The sequence below is a fragment of the Hibiscus syriacus genome, unplaced genomic scaffold (assembly GCF_006381635.1).
Source record: "Hibiscus syriacus cultivar Baekdansim isolate YM2019G1 unplaced genomic scaffold, ASM638163v2 tig00000778_pilon, whole genome shotgun sequence".
NCBI classification, from domain to species: Eukaryota; Viridiplantae; Streptophyta; class Magnoliopsida; order Malvales; family Malvaceae; genus Hibiscus; species Hibiscus syriacus.
Window position 1 is genome coordinate 480956 of NW_024061825.1, and position 21839 is coordinate 502794.

Sequence of the window (21839 nt, forward strand, 5' to 3'; positions counted from 1 at the left end):
CGTTCTGGAAACAAGAAGCCAAAGAAGCTCAATATTACAGTTATTAGAGACGAGACCGCGCCACAACAAACGAGCGGAGCCAGAGGAGATTGTGGTCCTCTCGTATGCTTGGCGTTGGAGCGTTTGACGACGGGAAGCACCAAGTATCTACCTCCCACCGATAGAGATAGAGCTGCAGTAGGCTTGTGGTTTCGGCATTATATGGCTAAATTGATATATACGAGACGCTGCCTACCTGCATCCGCGTTATAAAAATGTCCATAAACAATTGGTAAGTTTATAGACTTTTGGTTTGAAAATGTTTGGTTAAGTACCTAGAATTCAATAATTTGCTGTTTGTAGGTTTTAGATGTGTAGAAAGTGTTGTTTGAGCAAATGTTTGGTTTCTGCAGGTTAATCTCAGAAGTGAACTGCGTGAAAATGATGTATGGCTGCAAAAGTTGATTCAATAGTTTAATTGATTGTTTTTTGATTGTTTAATTGATTTGTAAAAGTTGATTCAATAGTAGATGATCAGAAATAAGAATTATTGCTTATTTTTTGATTGTTTAATTGATTTGTAAAAGATGATTTGTAAAAGTTGATTTGTAATTGATGCGAACATAATTCTTATTTGTGCTTGTTTAATTGATTGAAATGTAATGGTTGATTTGTTGATTTCAATCTGCATTATGTTGAAGGCAAAAATGACTATCGCAATGCGAAATGAAAATCGCAATGCGAAATGAAAATCGCAACGAGAGAATCGCAATGCGAAATGAAAATCGCAATTCGGAAATGAAAATCGAAACGAGAGAATCGCAATGCGATTTTAATTTCGCATTGCGATTCTCTCGTTGCGATTTTCATTTCGCATTGCGATTTTCATTTCGCATTGCGATTCTCTCGTTGCGATTTTCATTTCGCATTGCGATTTTCATTTCCGCATTGCGATTCTCTCGTTGCGATTTTCATTTCGCATTGCGATTTTCATTTCCGCATTGCGATTTTCATGTTGGGATTTTCATTTCGCATTGCGATTCTCTCGTTGCGATTGTAATTTCCGTGTTGCGATAGTCAAATGCATGCCTAATAAGTGATAACAACTGAATAACAAGAGTTGGTTAAGTCAAAATGGTTGGCCTGAGTCATTAATTCAACTGAAAATGTTAAAAGTTCACACATAAAATCCACATAATACAACGTTTGCATTTAAAAATCAGCTAAGTTAACAGTCCCAAAAGGTGAAGCCAATTGTGATTGGGATTTTAAAGATGATTGCCTTTTGCTTGACACCATATGAGCTTTGGATTTTGATGAGGATCCATATTTTGGTAGAGGAAAAGATGATTTTGATGGCACTGGTGATCCACATGTCAACCTTGTATGACCACTTTCCTTGCACCGACTACATGTCGATCTCTTCTTCTCTTCACCCTTAGACGGTATACGATCGTGACTTTTTGGTCGGCAGGTAGCCTTCTGTCCATGGCTGGTGGCAAAACTGTTTGTAAGTCATCTGGTATGTCCCACTCAGCAGGATGTGGAATAGGGTAGACAATCTCGGCATAAGTCTGTCGATAAACTTCTGTAGTGTAGCAATCCATAGCGTATGCGCTTGAATCATCTTGGTTTAAATGAAGAGCAACTTTTATAACATGGCCACACGGATAACCAGATGTTTGCCATTTCATACAACTACGTCTTTGCATTTAGATCGACTAGCCCATTTAAGTATTATCCAGTACTTGAAACAAAGTGTTTGAACATGGTTCAACTCTCCATGACGTTGACTTCACAACACGTTTCGTTATATTTTTTTCAGTCCATGGTGTAACACGATGTTCCAATGTTCCTGTAAATTTAAATAAACAATACTTAGTAAAATATATAAATATGATAAGTTACGAATTCAAAGAAATATACCTGCATGGTTTCTTTTCTGTAGTACCACTGTTGAATAGAGGCTCGAAAAACTCCATTAACATAGTAATGGGTAATTTCGGGAATGACGACTTAGAGCGTTGATTGATTCTGCACTATTAGACGTCATGAAACCATATCTTGCTCCAAGTTGATGTACTCTTGACCATCTTTCAAACCCGACATCTTCTAGTGTTTGAGCACACTGAGGCAAAACACGTCTTAAACAATTTATGCTTATTGAAATCCACTTCCCGATAAGCTTTTACAGCCTTCCAGTATGTCCATTTGTGCTTTTTTATACCAGCAGACCTTGATTTTAGATTTCTATACAAATGAACACCACAAAGTCCATGAAAAGCATCTGGGAAACACCTTCTAACAGCGTTGTCAATTGAGTTTGCCCTATCGGATATGATTGTCAGATTGCTAATAGGACCTATGCAATCCCTAAGATGCCCCATAAACCATGTCCATGAATCAGAGGTTTCAGATTTGCCAACCCCGTAAGCTATTGGCAATATCCCATTGTTAGCATCCATGGCTACTGCTAATAAGTTTACTCCAAGGTATCGACCTTTCAAATGTGCTCCGTCAACTATAATAACTAGGCGCATGCAAGTAATAAACGAACGAATCTACAAAATAATACACAAGAAATATAATCATTTAAATGTGAAATGCATGTAACTAACAAAATGAGTCAACAAAATATATTGATTTACTAACCGTAGCACCAATGGCGATAAACAGCAACTCGAAGCGTCCATCTCTATCTGTTTTGATATGAGTTACCGACCCAGGATTTTTCAGCTTTAAATTGTGACAATAAGTCGGCAGTTGGGCAAACGATGCTTCTGGCGACCCCCTCAATAATTCCAAGGCATAACATTTGGCTCTCCAAGCTTGAGAATATGATATACTAATCTTGAACCGAGCATTCATGTCAGTCATAATTTCATGTCCCCGATATACCCTGCCATTCAAAAACATTAACTCAGCCAGAAAACCACCCAACACCTTTTTGTTTGCCTGTCTATGGTGAGGAAAAACTTGGGTTCTTGAACATGTATGTTTATCAATAAAAGTCCTAACTTGAAACATTTCGCAATCTTTTATTCTCTTTGCAATCATACGCCACGTACAGTTTTTGTCAATCATACACCTTGTTTCGAAACGATCTTTGCTTGATTTGTTAACTTTTAGTTGATAGCCATCTTCCACACATTTCGTATACAAAGCTATCTTCAAGTCTTCCTTTGTATCAAAACAATCATCTTTCTTGATACGAATACTTTTGTGTAACAATCAACTGCTTTCTTTACCAACTCTTCTTCCGGTATCTGAAGTAATTCTGGCATATTCCAGTTATACGCCCGTGGCATTTTCTTTTCTTCGGGGACTTTTTCTTCTTTTTTCTTCAGGATTATATGAATTACAGAATGGATGTTCAACATGTTCATTCACAGTCGTAACTTCCTCCTCATTATCATCAACAATACATTCTTCGGCAACGGCTGTTTCATCATCAAATTCGGGTATTGACCAATATCAAATCATTACACGCAGGGTCTGTTTCTTCTTCTGAAACATCATCAAAATCCGTGTATTGACCAATATCAAAGTCCGGATATTGACCAAGACCAAATTTCGAATACTGACTAGTACTCACAATTTTTTCTGTTGGCTCATCATCGTCTAACTGGTCAATACGAAAACCGGAATTTGGTGCTGAAAGTTGATTGGGATTTGGATTAGAGAAAGGTTGTGGGTTTTGAGAAAAACTTAGTTGATTACTACCGCTACTGACCCAACAATACTACTTCTAGGTTCAACAACATACAATGTAACATCATCTGTGAAACACTAATGTAAGCAATGAATCGTTCAACATCTTCATTGTCGGTTAACAAATAACTTTACCATTTCTCTGATAAGATAGCCTAAATCCACTTAGGGGCTCTAAATTCAATTTATTTGAAACACGTAGCATTAGAGTTTCATAAGTTAACTTTTGTAAAGACAATTTTAGTTGAAGATTCATGGGTAAAGGCATATATGTAAAACACCATGAACATTATCCCATGACCTCCAAAACACAAATCTATCCAAACATGATCAACATTAGATGATTTCATGGTTGTAAATTAATTTACTAAACAGACGAGCTGCGAAACTAAAACCTGTTGCCGGATTGGGAAGGATGTCGTTGGATATAGGAACGGATGTCGCCGGAGAGAGTGATAGATGGAGATGGAATGAGTTGCGATTTAGGGATTTAGTTTATGATTTGCTGCTGTTTCGTAGTTATATACCCAAAATTTCAGTGTTGTGATTTACAGATTCTCGTTGCGATTTACGGATTATCGTTGCGATTTACAGATTCTCGTTGCGATTTACGGATTATCGTTGCGATTTACGGATACGCGTTGCGATATACGGATACTCATTGCGATTTACGGATACGCGTTGCGATTTACGGATACACGTTGCGATTTACGGATACGCGTTGCGATTTATGTGTTCGCGTTGCGATTTTCATATTCGCGTTGCGATTCTGGAAAATCGCAATGCGAATTTTTACTATCGCATTGCGATTTTCAAGAATCGCGTTGCGATTTTGGAAACTGATTTGCGATTCTGGGGATCGCGTTGCGATTTTTATTTCGCGTTGCGATTTTGTTGGTCATTTTGGCAAATCCAAAAAAAGTTGGTTAAAATCGTATATTATAAGGCATTTTTTGTCACTGAGGCGATTTTCTCTTTTATCTTTCTGTTAAATTGATCTAAATATGATGAAATAATAACCATATCATTTTTCTTTCTTACTATAGAAAAACTAAAAAAATCTCAAAAATAGTTATTCTATTGAAATATTGACATAAATTATTTTTCATAATTTTAATATTTTTAGATGACATGACAGAAAATGAAAAAAAAATAATTTATACCAGCTTAATTATATGCTACTATTATATCATATTTATATTAATTTAACTAAAAAAATAAAAGTTCGAGATCGAAAGAAACACAATAAAAATTTTAAGAGTTAAAATAACTAAACTAATAAACTTAGAAAATAAAAAATAATTTTAAATTAAAATAGAAGTTTTATATTAATAAATAATTAGAATTGAATTAACTCAAAGGATTAATATAAAAATAAGTGCCTAAATTATACTCAAAATTAATTTTTGGTGCTTAAAGAATTTTTCGTTAAAAATAAGTGCATAATATTTTTTCCATTACACTTTTAGATACCTATCGTTAAATGACACATGTCACTCACACACAGAACCAATAACTATTGAGGGGTGTTAATTGACAGCCCAAAGTTTTCCAATTTTCTTTTTCTTTATATGTAAATTATATAAATATAATATAAAATTAAGAAAACGACATGTATTTTAAAAAAGTTTAGTTTTGACACCGTATGTATTAAGGTTGTTCATTCGTTTAATTTAGTCCTTGATCGAACTAAATTTTTATTAATCGAACTAATCGATTTTTCTTTAACCGTTAACCGAATCAAATTGAATAAATTTCGATTAATTCGATCAATGACCGAATTAATCTAATTAAAAATTTAACGAATATAGTGTGATTAAAAAATAATTGAATCTTAATTCTTAATAGATTTGAGCTTAAAATATTTATTTAATATATATAATATTTAATATTTTTGGTTGATTTGATTAATTCAGTTAATTAACTGATTTTGAATTGAATTAACCGTTAAATATTGAAAAAATTTGTTCCCCAACTAAATTAATTTAATGGTGGGCTGTTTAACCGAATTAATTCAATTTGGTCGATAAATTCGATTAAAATCAAAAAATGAACACCCCTAGTATGTATGTATATTTTCTTTTGATTAATGTTTTAATAGCTTTGTAATAGTCTTATGTTGCTTCAGCTATATTTTACATTAATTTATAGAATTTTAATGTTATGCATTAATTTATATGACTTTATTTAGATACCATAATTTAAAATTATGACACCACATTATGAAATTTCTTTCTCCACCCTTGGTGTCACGTTCATATTTTTGTTAAAAATATTTTTTAAATAATATTTTTATTTAAAAAATAAAAAATATAAAAACATGACATGTGTCACTTAACGGTTATTTTTAACGGTAAACATCTAAAAGTATAACGGAAAAACATTAGACACCTATTCTTAACAAAAAAAAAATCTTTAGACATCAAAAATCAATTTTAAATAAAATTTAGATACTTATTTTTGTATTAAATATAATTCAAATAATGAAATTGTTCATCTAGGTCCAATCAGCATGATAAATTCAAGCTAATAAAACATCTAGACTTTTGAATCACTCAAATTGCTTATACGCAACTCTAAACAAAATCATGGTAAAATTATAAATGAAGGGATGGTGGTTACCTAATCTACATCACTTCATTGTTAGTCTAATTTAGTGTGTAATAATTTCATTTCAATGCACAAAATGTTTCTTTTATTGTTATTATTTCATCAGCAACCACTTTGACAAGTAGAATTCTGTATGTTTTCTCGTTGTCATTTATAATTTTTCTACCTCTTTATTTTACCAATCTATACATTATATCTTCTCATAATGGTCATAGTTCAAACTTTATTTATTTATTTGCTCTTAGCTTGCAAGATGCCATGCATGAACATAATCACATACAGAATTAAAATTAGATTTAGAATTTGTCAAAAAAATGGAGTTAATTGCATCACCCTAATTTCAAATTGGTCGATAAACTTTTAAACACTTCAATTTCATCCTTAAAATATGACTATCATTCTAAATTATACGCATATATAATCACATCTCTTGTTGATAAATTCATTAGGCCAAGTTATATGTTTAAGAAAAAAAAATTAGGTTAAACTATGGGTGAAATGGATTACATATTTGAATGGATTTAGGGATGAAATTGGAAGATAAAAATGTTTAGGGACCAATTTAGAATGAGTTTCATAGTTTGGGATGAAATTGGAATATTTAAAAATTTAAGGACTAATTTAAAATGAGAAACATAGTTTGAGGATGAATTTGAAATTTTTAAAAATTTAAAAACTAATTTAAAAAGAAAATCATAATTTAAGGATATATGATACAATTAACTGGAAAAAAAAATGAGAGGCCGTAACGTACATATCTCATTTAAGAAAGGAAAGGGAAAATGCTTAAAGAACATATGTATCAACCCAATTACTGGTTGGAATATCACGAAGATATGCTTAAAGAATTTAAATCTTATATTATAAATGGAGAAAACCATATTAGAAAAATTATCTTATAATGAATTTTTGCGATAGTCAATCAAAATTAGTCGACTAATAAATCAATATAAGTGGCTATACCAAAAAATATATAAAAACCAAGGAAAAATGATTGCGTAAAAAGAATAAAAGAGTTAACTGCATTATGTGTCCCTAAATTATGACTCTCATATTGAATAAATTAAATATTTGAACATTCCATAAAGTATGACTCTCAGTCTAAATTAATCTCAAATATTTTAACATTCTAAAATCATCCCCAAACTATGAATCTAATTCTGAATTGGTCCCAAAACTTTTGAACATTCCAATGATGTCCCTCAAAATCATTCAAATATTTTGGGATGAAACTGAAACATTCAAAAGTTTGAGAACCAATTAGAATAAGGGTTATAGTTGGAGTATGATTTTGGATTGTTTAAAATTTTGGGACCAATTTAGAATGAAATTCATAATTTAGGGATGAAATTGACATATTTAAAGTTTGAGGATCAATTTAAAATGAGAGTCATAATTTAAGGATGTATAGTAAAATTAACTTATATAAAATATATATTCTAATTGGCCCATAGAAAAGTAGTTTTGTGTGGATACTTTTATTGTTGTTAAATTAGAAAATTCCAATCATAATTCCAATCATAAACATGGACAAGTGGATTATTATATCCCTAATTTTGTCCACTTTTTCCTTTTCCCTTCTTTACAACAAAGATTTAATGGGAAAGGTAAGGGGATGTCTATGATTGGTATGAATGATTTTGAAAAGTAATGTTAAAAGTGAGATAACTTTTTATAATGTAAACTACATATTTAGTACATCAACTCAATTTTGGCCCGTTTTAGTACTTAAAATTTTAATTTTTTTAAAAATAATACCTAACGTTTAGTTTTTATTTCATTTAAGTACCCGCCATTAAAAACTTAACACGTTTAGTACCTAAACTATCAGTTTTGGTCCGTTTTAGTACATAAACATTAAAAAAATCAAAATTTAATGTTAAATTTTGAACGAGTGCACCAAAATGAAACAAAAACTAAACTTTAGGTATAATTTAGAAAAAAATTGAAAGTTTAGGTACTAAAATTGACCTGTAGATGCTCAATTGAGTTTATATGCATATCACTATGATTAATTATTAGTTATTATTATTGAGTGTATATGTTGTCATTAGTTAGGTATATTATTAGTTACATGTGTTTGATTGCATATGGGCTACATATTTAATTATATATATTAGTGATACATGCGATCATATATATTAGTATTATGGATATTTATTCATTATAACATATATGTATATACATATAAATAAATAAATGAACAAATACTAATCAAATGTTTTATTTTTGCAGGGCCCTAATTACAAAGCAACACCTCACTTGACCCAAATAAAGGCCAAAATTGGAGCAGACCCGAACCAAGTGCAGGCCCAAATGATATAATCCACTCGTGAAAACCCTAAATTCATTAGGGTTTTCTGATGAAAGACTCAGCGTCGTCGGAAGCTTCCACTGTTGGATCTGATGAGTTCCAACGACCAAAACACGAAGGCCATTAGGGTTTAAGGTACTCCTTTGGGGAGGCTCTAAGGCCCCAAGGTATTCTTTGGGTAGGGTTTAAGGACCCCAGGTGTTCCCTTAGGTTGGAACCTACGCCCAATGGGCCTAGGGTAAGTCTTTACGAATGCAGTTCTGGGGAACTACATATCGATGTACGGGTAGAGGGTATTATGTGCTTTTTAAAATATGTTTACTGAAATGGACTGCTACTGTTTTCAAACTATCTATGCACATTTTTCTGATTTTACTAGAACACACTAGACCTCCAAACTTAATCTTCTAAAACTGACTCTCTCTGAAATGTTCCTTCTAAACTTTAAACTTCTTATCTATCACTTGAAGAAATAAGTTAGTGAGACCTCAACTCTTTATTATAACTTGTATATGCTTGGATAACTAAGAAAATATCATGCTTCCATATATCGGCTTGTCCTTTAGCTTCATCTGGTAGTTTTGTATTACCGAGCTTCCCAAAGATCACTCTGTTGCTCACCATTTAGGTTAAATAATAGTTCATGTGCAATATCGACATCAGTGTGGGAGTTATTTCGGTGTCGTTTGCGAAGTAGGGTACATTTGTAATTATGGTGCATGTAGCTCTCATTTTGGATGTATGTATGAGTCTGTAACCTGTTTTGAAATTGTGTATGATTATATTCTAAATTTAATTTGTGAACATTTTCTAAACTAATACAATATATTTATAAATTGTTTTATTATTTGAAATGATTTAACAAATTTCTTTTATTTTCTAGATTTTTATCGTGTGTAGCTCTGGTGGCCCTAATGTGACACATTGGATCGGATCGGGTTACCCGTATTGATTTGGGGGTGTTACAATTCAAGTTGATGTTTAAAATTTTATACTCACGAGTTTTTGATCCGAATGAACCTCCATTTAGAGTTTTTAAATTAAGTCAAACTCAACAATATTTGAGCTCGACTCGTTTACATCGCTAATGACAATAATATTCCATCTTACTATTATTATGATGTCCCCATTTTATAATGAGAAAAAGGGAAATATCTCTTATGATGTAATGAGAATCTGTCTTAGACGATAGAATGTTATAGTGAAGGATACCAAATTCATGTAATGATTAAAGACACCTTACCCTACACACGCTTTTCTTTTGCCATCCCTACCCATGTTTCACTTCACTGTTTTTAATTGATGAACACGTTTTCACCAATTTTGATGAACAAAAAATTCGACCTTTTCATTTTAAAGGACACTTTTTTTTTTAAAGAAAATAAATAAATCAAAACGGTAAATCCCTGAATTGTTGTTTTATATTTGGGTAAACTATACCATTGACCACCTACCTATTGCCCCTTTTCACTTTGACCACCATTTTGAAATTTTATCAATCATGTCATCCAATTAATTAGATGCATTCAATCAAGCCACTAGCTGTTAACATTTAACAGAAGCAATTAACCAAAATGGTATAATTACACATTTGGTCCTCAATATTTACGCATTACATCAATTTAGTCCTAATTTTAATTTAATTCAATAAACTTAATTATCTAATAATATGGCATAAACCAAATCACAAATTAAGGGTCTAGCTCAGTGGCATTTGAGCATTTAGCTTCCCTCCATTCTCCACTTCACAGGTTTACTCCCCCTTCCTCAATTCTTTGTAATTAAATTTATGGAATGTGTAAATATTGAAGACTAAATTGATAGAACGTATAAATATTGGATTTATTGAATTAAATTAAAAGTAAGACTAAATTGAAAAAATGTGTGAATATTAAGGAGAAAATGTGTAATTATAATATTTTAGTTAACTACCAAATCACCTCTTACATTAAATATTAACAACTAGTTGCTTGATTGAATGCATTTAAATAGTTGGGTGACCTGATTGATAAAATTTCAAAAATAATGGTCAAAATGAAAAAGAGACAATAATTAGGTGGTCAATGATATAATTTATAGGGTAAATTAGACGGATTATCACTATACTTTTTTATATTTCTTATTGCACTCATTATACTTTAAAACCGGTCAATTTCATCACTAAACTTAATATAATCGACAAATTTTGTCACTCAGCCGTTCCCCCCCTAACGACTGTTTCCCCCACTACCGCCTCAAGCCCACCTGCACGATGATAAAGCAACGGTTAAGGGACATTACCACCTGGGTTTTGATCGGAACTAGGCAAGGAACTCAGTGGTGAAGGCGGTGAGATGCAACGATGACGGAATTGGTTGAAAATCGTAGAAATCAGGAGCGGCGTCATAACACGTTAGTGGGGGAAACGGCCGAGTGACCAAATTTATCAATTATATTAAGTTTAGTGATGAAATAGATGGCTTCAAAGTACAGTGAGTGAAATAGAAAATAGAGCAAATTACAATGATGATCCGTGTAATTTACCCTAGTTTACCCTTTATATTTAGAGAAAATAACCTCAGTGACCAAAAATCCTAGATAATATACGATTTTGACCAACTTTTTTTGGATTTGCGAAAATGACCAACAAAATCGCAATGTGATCTCTAATTCGCATTGCGATCTCCACTATCGCAAATTCGCGTTGCATTTCGCGTTGCGATAGTCTACAGTTGTCGTTGCGATTTTCCAAATTCGTTGCGAAAATTCGTTGTGATAGTTAAAAAAAAAGATTTTGTTTCTTAAGAATTTTTTCTAAAAAGATAGTATCCGTGCGGACGTGTCGAAGACACGTATTACCACGACCACGACCACGACCCGAGACGAGAAGAGATGGACGGCGGCGGCGGCGGCGCGCGAGAGTCCCCCTTGTTCTCTATCACTCAACAAGGAAGTGGGAAAGCCAAGCCTTAAATATCATTCCAATAGTGTTTCCAATACTATGTGGGATTGAGCATTACCAACACTTGTTTCCAATACAATGTGATTATTCAGGAAACAATTAACAATCATGCACCTTAAAACAACTGAATCAGCAACCAATTGCATTTGTATTATACGATTAAATATGTCATAATTAAAAGTCAATCTACAATCAATCGCGATTATTGCAATTTTAAGCAAAACATTCAAAAATAATATCACTATTTAAGGCTCAATCCCACATAGTATTGGGAATCAGTGTTTGACTCATGACATATTTTTTATTTCCTTTATTTAAAAGAAATAAAATCCATAAATTAAAAAAACCAAAATTTCCTATTTTTCCATAAAATACCCCAAATTTCATAGAACTTCAAAAACATCCCTAATCCCAAAATCATGTCTCTAGTCATCACCAGCCACCGCCGTCATCACCAATTACTTTAGCCGTCGTCGAACGACCACCCACTCGTCCTCTTCATCATCGAACAACCCTACTGCCACAAATAAGCCCAACCATAAACACCCCGCCCCTTCTACAAATGATATCCCTTCTACGAAACACCCCACCATGAGCACCCTTCTACGAAAACAATTGTTTGCAATCATACCTCCTCTGCCAACGAAGATTAAGAGATTTAAGCAATTGCTAGGGATTTAAGCAATTGTTCTACGAATCATATCCCTTCAACAAATTTAATATTAGGGTTAGAGATTCGGTTATTGGGAATTTTGGGATTTAAGGGTTTGAGGCAACGACAAGGGCGATCAATGAGGGGTGGGTGGTCGTTCGGAGATGTACATAGTAGTTGGAGATGATCGACAACGGTAATGGGGTTTGAAATTAAGGATTTTAGGGGTTTGATTTCTTTTGAAATTTTAGAGAACTTTGAGTTTTTCTTTAAGATTTCTAAAAATTTTGGGTTTTTAAAGAAAATATACGTTAAGTTTTTTTAAATAATTTTTTTAAAAATATCAAAACGTGACACTTTTCATTTAACATAATATTTTAATGACCTTTACGATTGAGGCTCATAAAGTGATAGTGTTTGTAACGTTAGACACGTAGATGAATAAAAAAACACTTATTACAGAAAAACGACATAATTCAGACACTTATTTTATAATAATTAAGCCTTATAAAAAGTATAGAGCGTAAATAGAAAATGAAATATATTAAACAAACATTATCAAATTATACACACTAAAGCATATGTCACCAATATTAAGAATCGAAGGGCTTTAACGTGGGAATTCCTTAGGAACACCAAACTATCATCATCATAAAATAGGCGACAAAAGATCACCTTGTAGTAGATCTCTCTTCGACCTAAAGACATCAGAAAGCACACTATTAATTCGAACATAAAAGGTTATCGAAGAAACACAACTCATAATAAAACTAATTCAAGTATCATTGAATTCAAGCTTTAACATGACGACATTTAGACAACCATTCCAACCGATCATATGTTGTTTCATAACAAGTTTTACAACTACACTCTTATTACGATCAATATCAAATAGTTGGGAATTATCTTTGGACATATACGACTTTATACTTATCATAGATTAATCAAAAAGAAAAACATAATGCAATAACATTGTTACCAACAATCGGCTAAAAATGACGGGCAAAGGCTAGTCGGGAAATTGTCTATACCTAAAACTATATTAGGTCGATTTTCTAAATTGGATGAAATTTTCTTAAATTAAATCAAGTGACAGATGAAAAAAAATATTATATTTGAATGAATTAAAAATTCGGTCTAGCTCAACTTATGATCATCCTAATGATGTGTAAAAAGTTTTTGCCAAAAGTTTATAGGATCAATCATACTCATCATTGACTCTACGATTATTTAGATTTCATAACGATCCAACGGTTTGTCTCTGGTCCACACCCTCATCCACAGCCATGAGGACCACCTGACACTATCATTTTCTCTATTTTTATTAGAGAAAATAACCTCAGTGACCAAAAATCCTAGATAATATACGATTTTGACCAACTTTTTTTGGATTTACGAAAATGAACAACAAAATCGCAATGCGATCTCCATTATCGCAAATTCGCGTTGCATTTTGCGTTGCGATAGTTAAAAATCGCGTTGCGATTTTTCATTTCGCGTTGCGATAGTCTACAGTTGTTGTTGCGATTTTCTAAATTCCTTGCGAAAATTCGTTGTGATAGTTAAAAAAAAAGATTTTGTTTCTTAAGAATTTTCTCTAAAAAGATAGTATCCGCGCGGACGTGTCGAAGACACGTATTACCATTACCATTACCATTACCACGACCCCGACCCGACCCGAGACGAGACGGGACGGCGGTGGTGGCGGCGCGCGAGGGTTCCCCTTGTTCTCTATCACTCAACAAGGAAGTGGAAAAGTCAAGCCTTAAATACCATTTCCAATAGTATTTCCAATACTATGTGGGATTGAGCATTACCAACACTTGTTTCCAATACAATGTGATTATTCAGAAAACAATTAACAATCATGCACCTTAAAACAACTGAATCAGCAACCAATTGTATTAGTATTATACGATTAAATATGTCATAATTAAAAGTCAATCTACAATCAATCGCGATTATTGCAATTTTAAGCAAAACATTCAAAAATAATATCACTATTTAAGGCTCAATCCCACATAGTATTGGGAACAAGTGTTGGTAATGCTCAAATCTCACATAGTATTGGAAACACTATTGGGAATGGTATTTAAGGCTTGGCTTTCCCACTTCCTTGTTGAGTGATAGAAAACAAGAGGGACTCTCGCGCGCCGCCGCCGTCCGTCTCGGGTCGTGGTCGTGGTCGTACGTGTCTTCGACACGTCCGCGCGGATACTATCTTTTTAGAGAAAATTCTTAAGAAACAAAATCTTTTTTTTTAACTATCACAACGAATTTTCGTTAGAAAATCGCAACGACAACTGTAGACTATCGCAACGCAAAATGGAAAATCGCAACGCGATTTTCAACAAATGCAACACGAATTTGCGATAGTGGAGATCGCAATGCGAATTAGAGATCGCATTGCGATTTTGTTGGTCATTTTCGCAAATCCAAAAATGGTTGGTCAAAATCGTATATTATCTGAGATTTTTGATCACTGAGGTTATTTTCTAGAGAGAAGTAGATGCCACCCCCACTGCAATAAATGGCAGGTGATGAACCCGCTCCTGCTCACAGGAAAGGGACCGTTGCATTTGATGCCTTTAGACATGGAAATATCCGTGTAATTAAAAACATTATGAAAAATATAAATGATAAATTAACGTTATGGAAAATTAAAAGCATTGGATCCATCATTATTATCACCAACCTTTTTAATTAGAATTTACTTTTTTTGACAATTAATTAGAAATTACTTTTCCATACCATATCAATTGGTATTGAATATTTTAAGCTCAATGGATTCTTAAGGTTAATTAATTTAATTCATGAGCAATCGCATTTAATTCGGTTGATTCAACTATTTATTTTATTCATCATATTTCCTTAAGTCGTGAGTTTTAAATTCACTAGGAGTATTTTTATTCTTTTTTCCTAGATTTTTTATTTCTCTCACCTCTAAGTAGGATTAGGGTTAGATTTATAATTTGTCGAAAAAGGTTAATTAATTTATGGGTGAATTACTTTCTTCATCACTCAACTTTCTTCTCACTCATGTTTTATTGAAGTTTAAAAATGTTCAATTTAATCATTCAACTTTCAAATTACTCCTATATTGGTCATTCTATTGTTAAACAATTAACGACGTTATGACGTGATAACTTACACCAAACAACGACATTTGAATCCCTATATATATATATAAACCAAAATGAAGCCAGTTCGTCAAACTGTCACCTTTTGACATCGATTCTGCCAAAAAAATAATATTGTTTGACTCATTTTGTCTTCATCTACAAGTATTTCAGTCTAGTTTTTCATAGAAACTCGACAAAAGCTGTAAAAGTTTTTCCCCAAACTTATGATTTTCTCCTTCATCAGTCTTAGCATTCAACTATGAAGTCATCAGAGTTTCGAGATATATTATTCACTTCACCAACATTCATCTTTTCACTGTTGGGATTCTCCACCAAACTACTAGAGCGTCGAAGGCAAAAATAGAATTCATGATCGAAAATGGATTATAGAGTTTATGATTTGATTATGATTTAAGGTTTAAGGATTGATTGATATTTAGGGTCTATGTTTTAGTAAAGGTTTATGGATTTAAAGTGAAAGGTATATTCGAACTCATGGGATTGAAATAGGCTAATATGAAAATTTTGGGTCTAACGGTCATCGAAAATAACAACCTGGTGCGATGATCAGTAAAAAATTAATAAAAATATCAAGTTAGCAAACAATTAGATAGATAGTTTGGGTGACTACAATAATAGTAATTCAAAAGTTTAGTGCTTAAATTAAAAATTAAACTTTAATGACCAAAATAACAATAAGAAATAAGTTGAATGATGATTTATACTCCATCCGTCCTAGAATTTGTGTCTTATATTGACCATGGATATAATTTTAGGAGATATATTTGACCAAGAGAAATGACAGAATTATCCCTAAAAGGTGATTGATGAATTTGACAGATTTATTTTGATAAGTTTTAAAGAGTGAGACATATAAAAAAAAATATATAAGTGTTGTTATTTGTTGACTTTTTCAATATATTATTTTGAATGACACGATTTTAAAAACTAAAATAGACACATTTAACGAGACGGGGAAAGTATAATTTACCTTTCATGTATTACTACAACTACGCATTTATCATTGATAATTTTTTTTTTACAAATTCTAAATGTATCTGAATCCTAATTCTACTTAAAGAGGAGGAGAAGATGAGATTCTAGAAAAAGAAAAAGAAGTAACATAAAGGAATACGAGGGAATAAAATGAGTAACTTAATCAACCAACCAATTATGCTTACTCATCGTTAATAATTAAATTTGTAAAATATATAATTTCATAAAAAAAAGTAAAATAAAATATGATAAAAAGAGGAAAAGTAAATGAAAATATGGTAAAGAAGAGCAAAATAGTGCCTACGTCTATGTCTAACTATATTTAAAAGCACTCATTTAGTTGGTTGCAACATTTTAGTCATGAACTTGACCTATAAATTCTTTACTATTCCACCTATAATGATTTATTGAATATTTTTTTAAAAAATATATTATTATATAAGATATTTTACTAACTCGTATAATAGATAGGGATGACAATAGGTCGGATTAAGGTTGAGGTTTTTTATCAATCCAACTCAATTCGAAATTATGTATCCTTTAATCGATCCCTACTCGACTCGAAAATTATATATTCTCTATCTGACTCAATCCGACTCAAAAAATATATATCCTCAACCGACTATGACCCGACCCGAATTTTTAGAGTATAAATCTGATCCGACCCGATCTAAACTCGATTTTCTTTTAAAGAATCCGATCCTATCGGATTAGAACTCATCGAATGCAGGTTAAATTGTCATACCTAATCATAGGTGTGATAAAATCTAATAATGATAATAATAAAGGAGGGGGAGAGTACCAAACTTAACAGTTATGGTTGCTGTCCCCTCCCTGTAGTCTTCCAAATGAAGCAAAGCCTTAAAAAGTAGTTGAAGAAGTTGGCACATTGAGTGAGAAAGTGGCCATCCTCCTCCTTAATTATTCTTAACATAATCATCATTCCATCAACACCAACTCCATCCCTTTCATCATTTCATTTCTTCTTCTTTTTTCAATTTCAAGAACTATAATTTTTAAATCCATATCAAAAGCTGAAGTTGACAAAAGAAAAAAAAAAGTAGTATCATTTCAATTCTACAAAAAAGAAAAGAGAAGATTTTTATGTTGAAAACAAAACATAATGTGTTCCTTACATGTTGTGTAATTAAAAACATCAACCATCTTGTGTAGGGAAGGAGGAGGAGGAGGCTAGAAAAGAAGAGGCAGTCTTCTTTTCTCTCCTACCCTTTTTATTACTCAGCTGCAGAATTTGGAAGCTCTCCCTTTTAAGATACTTTCATGTTTTGATCTTTTCTTATTATATGTGTGTGTGTGTGTGTACTTAGTTTGAGTTTCATCAGCTTTCATGGTTGAGGAAGTGAATCCTATGTCTGCAGGAAAAATTTCTTTGCCTTAAAATGTTATATATATGACAAGTACTATACCGTATTTGTTTTAAATCTTGTGTCATGTGTACACAGATCTGACGGATCGGTATCTCCGACGACGTACACTATTAGGCCTGCGGATTTTCGTTTACTCTGTTTCTTCCCATATGTTTAGGCATACATAGTATTGTTGGCAGAATGGGAAAGAAAGGAGGATGGTTTTCTGCAATTAAAAGAGTTTTTGTATCACATTCCAAGGAGAAACTAAATAATGTAAGTTGGTGTTTACTACTTCCGTCGAAGTTTTCGGCTATAGATTTATCGGGTTCGAGACTGATATTTCGGATTACAGTCGTTTCAGGAATCGGATAAAAAAGATGGTAAAGGAAAGAAGAAGAAAATTCATGGGAAGTACCAGCATGGAGAGACCAATTCCTTCATTCCACTCTTCAGAGAGCCGAGCAGTATCGAGAAAATTCTTGGGGAGGCTGAAAGAGATCATAAAATAATCTTCCGGCCTCCGACGCCTCCGGACCAGCAGAGAACGCCGCCTTTTGTGCTTCCTAGAGTTGCTTCTCCTCGGTTTCGTTCTCAGAGGATTGCATCCCCGAGGGCTGTTTCTCAGAGGATTGCTTCCCCTCCTCGAGCCTTTTCTCATAGGGCGGCTTCTCCACTTCCGCTTCCGCCTGGGCGAGCTGCCTCTCCGAGAGCTGCTTCTCCGAGGATTGTTCGCCCACAACAGGAACCAACTTTAAGGAGCCATCACGCTTCAGCTACAAAGATTCAAGCAGCCTTTAGAGGTTACTTGGTAAGGTCCTTTACTCGATTCCGAGTAGGAACTTGCATAGGCAACTGGTTCGACATTACAAACAATGCGAATTTCGGCCTTTGTACAGAATAACAGTATATCGGTGCATATGTTGTCACTTTCTCCTCCACTTTTCCGCCTTTGCATCGATATGTTTCGGACCGATAATCAATATCTGAACTTGGGTATATTGAAACTTGTTACGCAGGCAAGGAGAAATTTTAGAGCTTTGAAAGGCCTAGTGAGGCTTCAAGGAGTTGTGAGAGGCCACAATGTGAAACGTCAAACTATAACTGCCATGAAGTATATGCAGCTTTTGGTTCGAGTTCAGTCTCAGATTCAGTCACGCCGGATCCAGATGTTAGAAAACCAAGCACGACGACAAACTCTGTTTAAGAACGACAATGAAACAGAGAGCGCCTATGGCAAATGGACCTTCAACCAGGCAGTAAGTTTTCATTCGAAAAGTAGCTAATGCTTGTCAAGCCTAGAGATGCATCTGCCAATGAAAACTCTGGATCATAAGGCCTTAGGGAGCCTGGTGAAACTTTTCGATAGTGTATTCGGTTTGTTTCGTATATATTTGCTTGATATATTGCTATTAAAATGAGTAAGTTAAGTTGAATGTTGGATCAGTCTGAGGCAGGTAACGAGAATTGGGATGATAGCGTGCTATCAAAGGAAGAAATAGAGGAAAGAATGCAGAGAAGGGTGGAGGCAGTAATCAAGAGAGAAAGGGCCATGGCCTATGCATATTCCCATCAGGTACTCTTTATTTTTGCCACTTCGGTCCGGTTTCTACTGTATTGTGTTGCATAATTTCATATCCGATAGAAATCGAACCGACGAAGTACTGATCTTTGTGGGATCATTTTAAGTGAGACCTGGCTTCAACATTGATCATATTATGCATTTTTCTGTCTTGCTTCCGATTTTAAGACCACCTCTGCATTGCAGCTATGGAAAGATACAACGAAATCACCGTACACAGGTTTATCGGACATTCGGCCATGGTGGTGGAACTGGTTAGAACGTCAAGTATCACCTGCCTATGGACCCGAAAACCAAGCCATGAAGACCTTCCAACTTACACCATCAAGGCCAAACTCCGAATTGAAGCCTAGTCCAAGGCTCCATTCTAGCAGCAAGCAACAGGTACAACAGTTCACATTTGACAATATCATAGACATCCCTACACCGAAATCCACAAGGTCCACCATTCTCCCAGCAACAAGGCCTATGCAAACTCCACCACCTCCAAGTAGACTCCCACTCACCCCACAAGCCACCAGCTCGGGGTTGTCGAACTCAAAACGTTCAAGGTCGAGAGGTAGTATCGGGGTGGATTCGCCAATGAACTTCCCAGCCAAAGACGACAACAGCCTTACAAGCTGCCCACCATTTTCAGTTCCAAGCTACATGGCTCCGACGGTATCGGCGAAAGCCAAGGTGAGAGCCAATAGTAATTCGAAAGAGAGGTTTATGGCGACACCGGGGAGTGAGTCGAACAGGAGGCTTTCGTTCCCGTTAACACAAGGGATCGGATCATTCAAATGGGGCAAAGGGTCATTGTTTTCAGGAAAGGATTCGAGGTCGCAAACGGGCTTAGACAAGCGTCAATCACTTCAATCGTTGGGCAATTTGAGCGTGGATTCAACTGTTTCAATGCCTGCTACTGTTGGAAGAAAGCCGTTTAATAGATTTGTGTGATTCATTGAACCTTTTCATTATTTCTTCGAATGTTGTCGTTTTTTAATTGAGTGAATGGTGATGTGATACACAATTTCTGATGTAAAATAAAAACAGAAACTTGAGGAAAACAGTGTTTTGAATGTTTTTTATAAGATTTTTTATTCGAATCTTAATTTGATTCCTCAGTGACACACCATTTCTCTCATAAGAGAATTCAGCAAACCATAAACACCGAGCTCAAGAAACAAGATTCGAATTCCTTAGAATATCGGTATAACGATCTGAGTTTTTGAGTTAACGTTCGAGTTAATTGTCAGCTGTTATGGAAACGAGTTCATACTCCACCACCGATGCGAATGAGCACTGAGTCGTATCCGACAACGTCACGAGATCAACGATGACTTCGACTGTAGATTTAGAGATGGCACTGTGGAGGAGAGATGAAACCGATCATCTCGTGTGACAAACACATTCGACCGATTTATTATAAATCGATAACATTAGTGATCAAATCGTCAATTTTGAAATATCAATGAGAAAAGAGAAACTTACAAATATGAGTTATCATTTATGTAGTTTACCTTTAAATTAAAGAGTAACCTACCCATTTAATACCTAAATTATCAGTTTTGATCCGTTTTAGTATCTAAACTTTTAATTTCAAAATTATACCCAACTTTCATTTTTTGTTTCAATTTAGTACTCCACCGTTAAAAACTTAACGCGTACCGTAGTACCTATACTATTGGTTTTAGTCCGTTTTAGTACCTAAATTTTCAAAAAAAATAATCAAAATTTAACATTAAATTTTGAATAGTTGTACTAAAATAAAACAAAAACTAAATTTTAGGTATGGTTTTGAAAAATTAAAAGTTTATGTATTAAAACAAACAAAAACTGATAGTTTAGATACTAAACATTTATTTTACCCTAAATTAAATTGGATAAGTCTCATGGTAGTAGGGATCGCAAACGAATGGGGCAGGCGTAAATACCTCTTCTCCATCCTCATACCCATCTCATATTTTTGTATCCACCACCTACGAGTAAAATTTTTAAATCAACATCCGTCCACGCGGATACATTCTCAAAGCCATCCCCACACTTACCACCCAACTAAATACCCACCACCACCCATCCCCTACCTATCTCTACCCATCTATCCCCGCCTAACAATAACCTCAATTTTAAAAATTGAGAATTTCAGATAGGAGAAACAAATGTCTTTAATTCTAAATATGTTTATACCCTAATATTTCATTAAATTACAAGTCATGTCCTATAAAATTTTAAGATTTATAGAACTGTTTATGAAATTATACCTAACTTCATAATGGTCCAAATTTTATATGGTGGGTAATTAGTGGGCGGACGGATGTAAGGCAAGTGGATGCGGTGTGACATCAAGCAACCACCAATCCAATCACGAAATCTCTTCGATAACCACATCTCCTCCAGCACACACATAATGAATTTCTAGTTAAAACTATCAAACGTCTTCTACAAATCAACTTTTAAAGCACATCTCGGAGAGAGAGTCTTCCTCGAGTAACCTGCCACCAACTCTTGCACAAGCAATGTGTTACCAACAACGTTTCTTCCTTTAACAAAGGTTAACTGACTAGAAGCAATCATATCTGAAAA

General features: G+C 33.9%; 1 protein-coding gene across 1 annotated transcript; it reads left to right on the forward strand.

Annotated features, from left to right (window-relative positions):
• The first annotated feature begins 17372 nt into the window (after window positions 1–17372).
• Window positions 17373–20368, forward strand: LOC120113920 (protein IQ-DOMAIN 14-like). The gene is made up of 5 exons (XM_039134981.1): window positions 17373–17968; window positions 18048–18503; window positions 18712–18951; window positions 19140–19268; window positions 19461–20368. Exons 1-5 carry the CDS (start codon window positions 17894–17896, stop codon window positions 20211–20213), a joined length of 1653 nt encoding a protein of 550 aa, XP_038990912.1. The 5' UTR covers window positions 17373–17893; the 3' UTR covers window positions 20214–20368.
• The last annotated feature ends 1471 nt before the right edge of the window (window positions 20369–21839 follow it).